Source organism: Macrotis lagotis, chromosome X, assembly GCF_037893015.1.
Source record: "Macrotis lagotis isolate mMagLag1 chromosome X, bilby.v1.9.chrom.fasta, whole genome shotgun sequence".
Lineage (NCBI taxonomy): Eukaryota > Metazoa > Chordata > Mammalia > Peramelemorphia > Peramelidae > Macrotis > Macrotis lagotis.
In genome coordinates, this window is record NC_133666.1 from 509,983,163 (window position 1) to 509,995,609 (window position 12,447).

Sequence of the window (12,447 nt, forward strand, 5' to 3'; positions counted from 1 at the left end):
CCAACTGACAAATGGTCAAAGGATATACAAAGGCAATTTACAGCTGAGGAAATCAAAGCATTCCATAATCATATTAAAAATTGCTACAACTCATTACTTATTATAGAAATGAAAATTAAAGCATCTCTGAGATATCACCTCACACTTCTCAGATTGGTCAATATGACCAGAAAGGATAATGTTCAATGTTGGAAGGGATGTGGGAAATCTGGGACACTAATACATTGTTGGTGGAGCTGTGAACTCATCCAAACTTTCTGGAGAGCAATTTGGAATTATGCCCAAAGGGCAAAAAAAAAAAATGGGCATACCCTTTGATCCGACAAAACCACTACTGGATCTATACCCTGAAAAGATCATGAAAAAAGGACAAAAACATCACTTGTACAAAAATATTCATAGCAGCCCTGTTTGTGTTGGCAAAAAACTGGAAATTAAGTGAAAGCCTTTCAATTCAGGAATGGCTTAACAAACTGTGACTAACAAACTGTGGTATATGTATGTCATGTAATACTATTGTTCTATTAGAAACCAAGGAGGGATGGGAATTCAGGGAAGCCTGGAAGTATTTGCATGAACTGATGCTGAGTGAGATGAGCAGAACCAGAACAGTATAGACCCTAACAGCAACATGGAGTTGATGATCAGTTTTAATGAACTTGCTCATTTCATCAGTGCAACAACCAGGGATAATTTTGGGCTATCTGCAATGGAGAATACCATCTGTATCCAGAGAAAGAATTATGGACTTTGAACAAAGACCAAATACTATTACCTTCAAATTAGAAAAAAAACCGTTATCTTATTATGTAATTTTGCTATCTCATACTTTATTTTTCTGCCTTAAGATTTCTCTGTCATCACATTTAACTGAGATCAATGTAAAACATGAAAACAATGTAAAGACTAAGAGAATGCCTTCTGTGGGAAGTGGGGCAGAAGGAAGCAAGAATGGGGGAAAATTGTAAAACTCAAAATAAATAAAATCTTTCTTTTAAAAAAACAAAGAGAAAAAACACTGATGTACATAAAAAGAGTCATTTCGTTTACTAATGTTATACACTTCAATAAAGAATTTTTAAGAATTACTATTCTAAGATATTGGTTTATTTGCACTGATATATCTTAATAACTTTACTTGGCTCTTGTTGTGACAAATGATAGATATTATGAATATACTTGGTTAGGGAAATGAGGTATCTACAAAACCTGAAGAAGTAATACAGGCCATAAAAAAGAGTTAGCCTGCCAAATATTTTCATCAATGATATTTTTATAAATAATGGCAAGATTAATATTTGACAGTAATACTTCAAGAATGACTGACTTTTCCTGGAAGGATCTGCATGAATTGATGCCGAGTGAGATGAGCAGCAGAACCAGAACACTGTACACCCTAACAGCAACAAAGAGCTGATGATCAGTCTTAATAAACTTGCTCATTTCATCAGTGTAAGAATCAGGGACAATTTGGGGCTATCTGCAATGGAGAATACTATCCGTATCCAAAGAAAGAATTGTGGAGTTTAATCAAAGACCAAAGACTATTTCCTTTAATTTTTTTTTAAAAAGGTATCTTATTGTGCAATTTTGCTATCTGTTATATTTTATTTCCTTAGGGATATGGTTTCTCTCTCAACACATTTAATTTTGATCAATGTATAGCATGGAAACAATGTAAAAAGCTATCAGACTGTCTTCTGTTGGGGGGAATAGAAGCAAGATTGAGGAAAAAGTATAAAATTCAAAAAAAAAATTTAAAAAAATGACTGACTTTACATTGAAGGCAGTTTCTGATTCTTCCAAGAACTGTTTATCTATGAAATTAATTATGAGGATTAGGAAAGTTGATTTTTAGTGAAAAGTGAATGCACATCTCCCAAGTGACATAAGGAAAGAAAAAAATGTGCTTCCTATAAAGACAGAGATGGTCAATACTATAACTTTGAAAACTAGCTGAGAATGTATATCCACCCTAATGTTTCAATTATAAAAAGTCAAAGGTTTTTAAGACTTAGAGAAGAAAAAGATTATAGGGTTGAAAGTTTTTCCCATCTATATGGGAAATCCGAAGACACAAAGTGGCATGTAGCTAGCTATAACCTAAATTGTAAATGCACAGAAGAAAATTGTGGAGAAAATATCAATAAAATTGTTTTGATTTCAATGAAATTGCCTCAAAATGTTTTTTTCTTGAAAAAAGTAATAAATGAAAATTTTGGATGCATGGAAATACTGTCTATCTATGTATCTAATATGCCAATCAGTCAATCATAATTGTTGCCATCATCCACAGGATTCTATTTCCATGTTCACAAATGTTGGGAAAAAACTTCAACCTTTCCAATTCTTCATAGACCTTACAAACTCTAACCCTCTTACTAGTACTCCCTATGAATTATATTTTTTCTCTACCTTAATTCTTTCTCAGGATGCCAGGCCTTCCCTGGTTATATTCAATTCCCTTCTTTATGCTGTCCCTTTTGTGAACCAATGCAAATCTATACTACATTATGGGGAGGCTAGGTGGTGCAGTGGATAGAGCACCAGCCCTGGAGTCAGGAGTACCTGGGTTCAAATCTGGTCTCAGACACTTAATAATTACCTAGCTGTGTGGCCTTGGGCAAGCCACTTAACCCCATTTGCCTTGCAAAAACAAACCTAAAAAAAAAACAAAAAACAAATCTATACTACATTTTACCTTCAAAATATTTCAACCTTGTCCAGTCTAAAATCACAACTTGCCAAATCTCAGTCATGGATTACTCCCACCATACCCTTCCATCACTCTTATTTATCTGCTGCTGAATGGGGATGGAGGAAATAATTTTAAAATGCAATGTATATGAAGCAGTTATGTAGTTCAGTAGAAAACCTGACCTTGAATTCAATCCCAGACACTTACTAGTTGAGTGTCCTTGAACAAGTCACTTGACTATTCTTGATCCTAAGTTTCCTCATCTATAAAATGGAGAAAATAAAAGCACCTACTTTTTCAGTATTTTCAGTGAGGATCAAATTAGATAATATCTGCAAAAGTGCTAACACAGTATCTGGCACATAGGTGTTGCTTGTCCTTCAGTTTTGAAGAGGGCCAATGACATCAAAGGGTGATGGCTTGACCGGTATATGAATTAGATTTAACTGAGGCTGAGCTGCAGAAAATCACCAACCTCACTCTCTCTTCCAGAGGCATCAAAGTCTAGGGGCAAGACAAACGTCAGGACAACTGGCACCGGCCCAGGATGCAGAGGAGTTCCTTGGTTTCTTTCATATCTACTGAAGCTCTAAGTGCTTCACAGCACCCAATATTCCAGTTTCCTATATCTCAAGAGCACTTCTAGTAATATGTAGAAATATGTAGAAAAGAGTTGTCATTCTGTCCCCTGTTACTAGAATCAGTCACTAACTGCCATCAGATTCAAATTTCTTTAAAGTAATTTTAAATATTCAAAGACCTTAAAAGTTGTTTTTCTTTATTAAAATATTGAAGACCTCTGACATTAATCTTTTCTTCATTTCCTTGAATTTAGGAAAATGTGTTATTGTTAATTCCTTCTAGTCTCATAGGTATTGCTTGACAAAGATATGTTCTAAGAAATGAAATTTTCAACTAAGTTGAAAAAATTTTATTTATTTTTAAAAATCTGTAGTTTTATGATCAATTATGTTAAATTCAATAATTATTTATAAAATTATTTCCATAATTTTTCTGATTTTTAGAAGCTGAATCAAGAGAACATTTCTAATGGAGTATAACTCTTGCTAAAAGTTGGTATATTAAAAAATATTTCTTTGCACTCAAGGATATAATATTCTAGTGGAGGAGGCAACATTTATTTGTATATCAAGTCAGTCTTAATTAATCATGAAATGAATTCAAATTATTGGCAGTCACATTTTATGATTCAAAATTACAAGTAAAGTTATATAGCTCTAAAGAACAAATAAAAAATGTGGGGAAAAGTTAAGGGGGAAAAATCCTGACATCTTAATGCAAAGAAAGCAAGAAAAATCATTCAGTTGGATAGTGAATAGGCTTAGGAATTCTGTAAATTCACAACTGGCAATCTAAAACTACACAATCTAAAAGGATCTTAAATGAAGTTTCTGTCAATGTACTGAGGATGCCACATTGTCTTGAATGGTTAATAACGGTGTCAGTATGTTAATGAGTCCTTTTTCCTTACCTCCAGATGCTCTAAAATATAGGGAGGATTTGTCATGCCAAGTCTCAGCATAGCTCCCTCAGGAATCACTTCAACTAGTTTCCAAAGCAGTGTAGGTAGATCGGTGCCAATATCTCTGCCATAAGCACCCGTGTCTTCACTCGTCAGCCATATCTCACAGACACCCTCTATAAATAAAAGAAGATCATTAACAAATCTGTGGCAGAGTTGTTTACTTTATAATACAGCTGCTAACTATTTTAATTCAGTATTTCTCAATACTATTATGCAGACAGTCTGGATATTCAATTAAAGAGAAAATGCAGCTAATCCCATGGGTAACTTTGGGTTATTAAGTTCATTTTATGAACACCACAGTCTACAACATTGCTATAAATTATCACTATGTTCTGTAGAGTGATTAACATTTACAGACAATCAGTACAACTGTGTTTCTTTTCATAGCACTTAGATCAGGACAAGTCATACTTCAGAGAAGACCTATTTCATTAAATCTCAGGAGCAATGCTACTATAGCTAGCTGCCTGTAGAAATATATACTTTCTGGAGTTAACTAACTAATCAGTTAGTCCACAACCTTAGGGAATAGGTAAAGAGTAGTTAGTTAAAGGTCTACAAACCAACTGCTAAAGATAAGAACACCCATTTGTCTTGTACTGTTTGAATCTGCATCCTTCATTCAATTAAGAGCACTGTATTAAACTATTGCATTCAAAAGGTTGGTTGCTGTGGCAAACTAAGTGGCTGTGTTGGAAAACCTGTTTCCTGACAGCTTACATCCTATTTTCCATCAATCAGAGCATAGGAAATAGTGTATTTGGGATTTTTTTGTGTCATAAAGAATTCTGACCTTGAACACTGCAGTTAGCAATAACATCCTCTCATCAAAATGGGGAGGGGGGGCGGTGTATGAGGGTAAGACTAGACTACTTTTAAGCACATTTAAAATTATGTGAAAAGGATTAATGAAAAAAGTTTAAATAATAGTTTGCTTTTTTATTTAAATGCATTAAATATACAGTATAATGAATATTGAGAAATAATGGTATAAGATTTTTTAGGTTTTTTTAACAAACAGAAAGCATCCAAATAATCTGCTTTAAAATATGATTAAAGTTCCATGGTTGTACATCAGTATTTCAATCATTTATGGTTTAAAGGTGACTTTAACTGGATAAAATCTCAAAAACAACAAAGTTTAAATTCTCCTGGCCATCTAAGATGGAAAACATAAATAAAGCAAATGGCTCTCTATATGAAGTTTGAAAAGATGAAATGACAAACAAAATGAAAGCATGCACATTCTTTCATTAGTTCCATAGTGATTCATAGAACAATGCAGAATACAAACTAAGATGTTACAATTCCTATTTGGGGGGTGAGGGGAGGGAAGACATAAACATTTACTTTGCTAAAAGCATCATTTCATCAGGTCATTACCATGAGCCATATTCCAATTTGGGTCATTACTTTAGACTATTTGTGCCTTTGAATATTACAAATTGCTGAAAAAAAATCACTTGAAAACTTTTCATTACCTACTACTTCCCTCATCCTAATCAAATGTTTTCTTTAAATAACTGAAGAACAGAAATTTTGAAACTTCACTAAACCCACAGACACAGAGTGATGACCTGCTATTGGGAGCAGAAGAAAGAAAACCAAGTCTACCTAAATATCTGAGGGGCATTTAAAAACCTTGAAATCAGCAACTTTCTTAAGAAAAAAATTGCTTATTACAGTTGAATAAGGAAAAGATAAACCTTGAGTGTTCTCTATTCAACACATAAAATTCTAACCTCCAAAGAACTGTCTTGCCATACAAACCTATTTATTATTTCTGTAGTCATTTAAATTATAAATATTTTCTTTACCAAAAAAATTATTTTTAAAGGCTGGATTCTGTTTAGTTTCACATCATCATCATCATCATCATCATCATGATTATTATTATTATTAATAATAATTTTATTTTTTCAGCCATAAGAACATGTATATTTTTAAGTTACAAAATTTCCTTCCACCTCTTTCCAACCCCCCTTCCTTCATATATACATACATATTTTGATAAATATGTTTACAGATTAGTCATTTTTGGTGTGAGGAATTAGGAAGGGAAAGAGATACATAAGATATAATTTATATAAAGTGCTCATCAGATTCTGAAGGGGTTTTTTGTTTTGTTTTGTTTTCTTCTATTTTAGTGTTACTTTAAAAAAATCACATAGGACAATGTTAACAAAACATGTACTGCCAGGCACAGGGAACATACAGGACAGTTTAAAAATGTTATCTATCATAAAATCCATTAAATGGAAAAGAGATGTCTAAGTAACAATAAAAATGGATTTAAAAACACTGAAAGAGGTTACAAAAACAGGACATTATCCACAATTTTCCAGTTACTGGCATTTGAGCAACACAATATGAATATATTAAAAGAAATAGAATAATTTTAATTTATAATTTTTCCATCCAAATGGTTCTATGTTATGCCTTATGTAGAGACAGGACTGCTGGAACACTGCCTTGCTATTGCTAGATGAATATAGAAGGGGAAAATCACTATGAATAGGAATGGAAATAACATCTCTTCAGAAAACAGCAGCCAGTTTTTAAAACTGCTGAGGTGGGGACCAATAGCCCCCTGGTGGGCTGAAACTTCAAATTAAATCACATAAATAGGAAGCAGCTGTAATAGTAAATCAGTAACAACAGGAATAACTCTCTTGATGACTCTAAGTTCAAGGCTGTTAAAATGCTTGGTATAGGAAGCAAGATGAAATAGGGGGATACATACACAATATAAAAACCACTGGATTTCAAGAGACCTGTCTCTTGCCAATTCAAGCCTGGAAGAAAGAGATACCCTTATCCTTAGGCCATCTGAATAAGATCCAATTTAGTAATACTATATTTCTGGCATCAAATCCAAACTCTTCTTTAAAGATATGTGAGAATGCATTGCTCTTCCTTCTTTAAAGAGTGGAGGGAAATCCAGGTATGGAACACTGCATATGTCCAACCTGGTTAAAGTATTGCTGCCTAGTTTTACTGGTTATGTTCTTGGTTTCCTTTTTTTTTTTTTTGCTATAAGAAATGCCGGGGGTGTGTGTGTGTGTGTGTGTGTGTGTGTGTGTGTGTGTGTGTGTGTTTGTGTGTGTGTGTGTGTGTGATATATTGGTAAATGCAGGTAACGTAAAAACAAAAAAAGTAATATATATACACAAAGATAAAGTTTTATCATGTATATAAATGTATATTTATCTTATTAGATGCCCATATTAAGAAAATGTCAAATCAACTGAACTCACTGAAATGTTGAAAGTTGATTAAATGATTGAAAGCATAAAATGGAGAAAAGCTCTCATTCTGAGAAACTCAGATGGAAAAAACTACAAAAAACCCCAAATATCTTAGTACATTTCTTATTTCTCTAGACAAGGATATTAATAAGCATTAACTTGTGTTATTTATTTGAGGTTATATACTTCACTTAGGTGAGGGTTACATTTAAAAAGGAGGAGGGTCATATTGACACACGATGAAACAAAAGCCATTTATTGAAGTTTAAATATTTTACTTACAAATGAATATTTCAACACTATTACACAAAGCCTATTAACCAATTTTAGAACAATTTTAATCATTTTATTTCCAAACTTACAGTAAATCAGAAGCATTAAATTAAAAAGACTAGCAGGAATTATATGAAACGAATGAAGAAATAAATGAGATGAAGCAGAAGGTATAGATAAGCAGGGGCTACTACTTTAGGTATGTATAACAGTAGAAATGATAGATAATAGTAAGGGTAAAGATATAACCCAGATTCAAAAAGAATTTTAATATTAGCTCATATCTATATAGTGCTCTCCAAAGTCCTTTCCTCACAACATGGTCTCAAATTCAGCTATCGAACTGATGGCAAATTGTTTAACTTGAAAAGGCTACAAGCCAAGACCAAAGTAGAGGGAGTGTTGGTGCATGATCTTCTATTTGCAGATGGTTGTGCAGTCAATACAACGTCTGAAGCTGAGATACAAATAAGTATGGAACAATTCTCTGATGCTTGTGCTCATTTTGGTCTAACAATTAACATCAAGAGAACACAAGTGCTCTATCAGCCTGTATCACACTATCCACATGTGGAACCATCAATTACAGCAAATGGAGAAGCTTTGAGTACTACGTACAAGTTCACTTACCTTTGTAGTGTCCTTTCCAAGAAGGTATACATTAACATTAAGGTGTGACACACACGTTGCCAGAGCTAGCTCCATATTTAGGAGGCTCTGAAAGAAAGTGTGGGAGAGATCAGGTAATAGACTGACTAACTACTAAACTGAAGGTCTACAGAGACATTGTGCTGACCTCACTGCTATAAGCCTGTGAAACCTGGTCCGTCTATCAGCACCATGGCAGGAAACTGAATCACTTCCATTTAAATTGACTTAGGAAGATACTGAAGGTCGCCTGGCAAGAGAAAATACCAGACACTGAGGTCCTTTCTTGAGCTAAACTGCTACCACTCCAACATTATTACAGAATGGGCAACTACGATGAGCTGGACATGTTGTTAGAATGTCAGAAGTACACTTGCCCAAAAATCTATTCTATGGAGAACGCACACAGGACAAGTGCTCACAAGGGGGTCAAAATAAGTGATACTGAGATACCCTGAAGATCTCAATGAACAACTTTAGAAATGATTGTACAGTATGGGAAACACTGGCACAGAACCTCCCAGCAAAGGCAAGGTCATCAGTGAGAGTGCTGCGTTCTATGAGGAAGGAAGAACTGAAGCAGCTCAAAGGAAATGTGACATCCATAAATTTAGAGAACCCACCAGGGTTCACATGGACTATTTGTGCCCGACTTGTGGCAGTGCATCCTGAGTTCATATTGGTCTGTTCGGCCACGGTTGGACACGCTATAATTTGTCCCATACATAGTGATGCCATTTTGGCCTTCTTCAGTAACAAAGGACATGAACCAACCAACTTCACAATAATCAATTCCTTCTCTCATTTTTAATTCTTACTGCCATTCACCATACTGCCTCTCAGGGGAGCACCAATCTCAAGTAAGACTAAAGAGAAGTTCCATAAACCCTCGCAGTCACATTCCTGTTTGATAACTGATGTGTACAGGACCACAAAGCAGAGATCAAAGGATATCCACTTGAGGCTCAGCAATGTTCTTCTAGTAGGGTTGAGTTAAATTCAGCTGCAACTGTCCAGTGCTGACTGGATTCTATCTGGTGACTATGATCTGCACCTTTGTCCTGAGGGCCTCTTCTCTTGCCCATACTCCATTAATTCTCAGTTAAGTCTTATGACCTACCTCCTGTGTATTAAAATGTATTCATAAGAGGTCTAGTATTTGATTTAGTTTGTCATGAAAGGTAGACAGACAAAAATCACAGAATCACGGAAATTCAGAGTGAGAAGACTTATAGGGACAATGTAGTGCTATGCAAAAAACATACCTGATAATTTGGTCATTCTAGCCTTTGCTTAGGGCTCTCCAGTGACAGGGAACTCACACTTCTATTCCACTTTTGGAAAATTTTCATTGTTTGGAAATTTTTCTTTAAATCATATCAAAATCTACCTCTCTGAATCACTGACCCATTGCTCCTATTTCTACCCTATGGGGTCAAATATTAATTATTTTATCCAAAAACAGGGACTAGATTTTTAGGAAAGATGATGAGAAAGTAAGGGGAGGCCTGAACTCACAGGAGAAAACAGAAATTCAAACATGAAAATACAACAGGATGGGTATCCAAAAAGCTGTGAGAATGATGTGAAGTCATCAACCAGGGAAAGGCCAGTTATATTCAAAATGTGTGTATATGAAAGAAAATATACATTAATAAATATAAAAGTAAATGAACACTTTTACTATAACATGTGCAGCAAATTTGTGAGCTGAAAGCCCCTAGTATGGAGGAGAGCAAGAGTAAACAGAAAACATGGTTACGTTAAGTAGCGCACATCATTGGAAGCTAATACTTCTCTGACTGGTGATGATTGGCAGTTTTCCAGGAGGCAGGTCTGAGCCTTGGTAACACCTACTGGGTATAGTTCACATTGCAAATATGGAGGGAACAATGACTACTTATTTTGTTTAATATACTTTAATTAAAGAGAAGGGAAGTATATGCAATATATTTTTGAAAAGCTGAAAACAAAAATGAGACAAATTTATTTAAGAGGCCAGATGACCAAAATAGACACAAAAGATAAAAAACTGAAAAGCAGATTTGGAAAACAAAAAGACCATAGAATTGGTAAATAAAATTAAAAATTGGTTCTTCAAAGAGACGAGACTAACACAATTGATAAAACTTTCATTGAGGGAAAAATTAAAGTAAAAAAATATAATTTTACACAATAATTGAAAAATAAAAAGAATTATAAGTATTTACTACAGTTATAGGCCAGTAAAACTGAGAACTGAAACCAAGTATCACATGCAAAATTATAAGATAGTCTAAATTAAAAGAATGCCAAGTAGAGAGATAATCCAATTTCAGAAGAAAAAACATCAAATTAGGAAAAACCATAGGGAAAGGGGTAATCTTGATTACACAAATTATCTCAAAATCTATAAAGAAGATATTTACCAAACTCTTATTTATGAGTTAAATAGTGTTTATATATATATATATATATATATATATATATATATATGAACAACACAAGAAGAAAAATATCCCCAATATCTTAATGAATATTAATTCAAAAACTTAAATAAATTCTGCCAAAAATATTACAGCAATTTGTCTAAAAAACATTCACTATGATAAAGTTGGATTTCCACCAAGAATGTAAAGTTGGCTGAACATTAGTAAAATAATTTACATAATAAATCATGTTAAAAATGAAAACATCCAAAAGCACAAGATTAAATTAGTAGATGTAGAAAAAAATATTAGACAAAATATAATCCAATTTGTTTTTTTAAAAAATTCTACAAAGCATGGATATAGATAGAATTTTAAAATAATTATAAAAAGTATATATGTAAAATCAAAATTCAGGATCATAAGCAAAGGGGAAACTCTGGAAGGTTTCCCAATCAAAGTAGTATAAAGTAAGGATTCTTTCTTTCTTTCCTTGGTGTTATTTGGAAAAGTTTTATAAATGGTAGCAATAGTTATAAAACAAGAAAAAGCAATTAAAAGTATAAAAAGAGGGAAAAAAAGACTCAAAATTATCCCTATTTGCTGAAAAGATTTGATGGTTTACTTAGAAAATCCCAGAGAAGCAATGAAATTAATAGCTTCAGTAAATCACAGGAATTAAAGTAAATCTACAAAATTAACAGCACTCCTAAATAGCAATAACAAAATTCTGGAGGGGATGATTCAGCATGATGTACTACTGAAGATTACTACAAATTATCCAAAAAAAAAAGGCAATCATTGTTGTGCCTTCCACAATGATACAGGAAATTTCTAGGAGGGATGAGATTGGGGGGTGGGGTGGGGTGGAGATTTTAAGCTTTCTTTTGAACATGAAGAGTTTGAAATTGGAATGCTATTAAAATGGAAATGCCCAAAAGATAATGGATGATGTCAGATTAGAGTTGAATAGAAAGACTAGAATTGGATATAATAAGTACAATAATAATACCAGGTAGCATTTATATAGCACTTGAAGTTTTTGCAAAGTGTTTTTTTGAAGATTAGCTCACAAGTGCCCTGGTTGATGCTATCATTATCACCATATTGCAGATGTGGAAACAGGCAGAAAGGTTAAGTGGCTTGCCCAGAATCACAAAGCCAGTAAGTATCTGAGTCAGATTTCAAATATAGGTAATACTGACTCAGAGTCTTACAAATTTCTATCCATGGTGCCAATAAGCTGTTCAATAAAGGTCACAATTCAATCCATGGAACCTTATGAAGTATCTGGAAGAAACTGTGCAGAGAAAAGAGAAAAGGACCCAAGACAGAGATTTGGGATACAGCTAATAATTAATGACATGGCATTTTACATGCTATTCCTCAATAGGTAAAGCGGTAAAATGACATGTATATATTACTTAATAGAATTCCAGAATCTTAAAGTTGTATGGAATCTCTTCAGATAGCAGATAGTCATCCCCTGAATTGTGCTCTCACTTCCAAATGTTCCGCACTTCTATATTCATGAACTCTAAAATCTTCTTATTTAATCAGCTTGAAATGACTAGTAATAAGAGAAATGCAAATCAAAACAAAAAAAAAAAAACCTCACAGATA

General features: G+C 33.7%; 1 protein-coding gene across 2 annotated transcripts in view; it reads right to left on the reverse strand.

Moving 5' to 3' along the window:
* The window catches only part of LOC141502286 (threonylcarbamoyladenosine tRNA methylthiotransferase-like), a 417,183-nt gene that overhangs the window by 298,035 nt on the left and 106,701 nt on the right, over nt 1–12,447 (reverse strand). For both annotated transcript variants that reach the window (XM_074206948.1, XM_074206947.1), the window contains exon 2: nt 4,191–4,357. In XM_074206948.1, coding sequence (XP_074063049.1) covers nt 4,191–4,241 — 51 coding nt within the window. In that variant the 5' untranslated portion in view covers nt 4,242–4,357. The remainder of the gene's footprint in view (nt 1–4,190; nt 4,358–12,447) is intronic.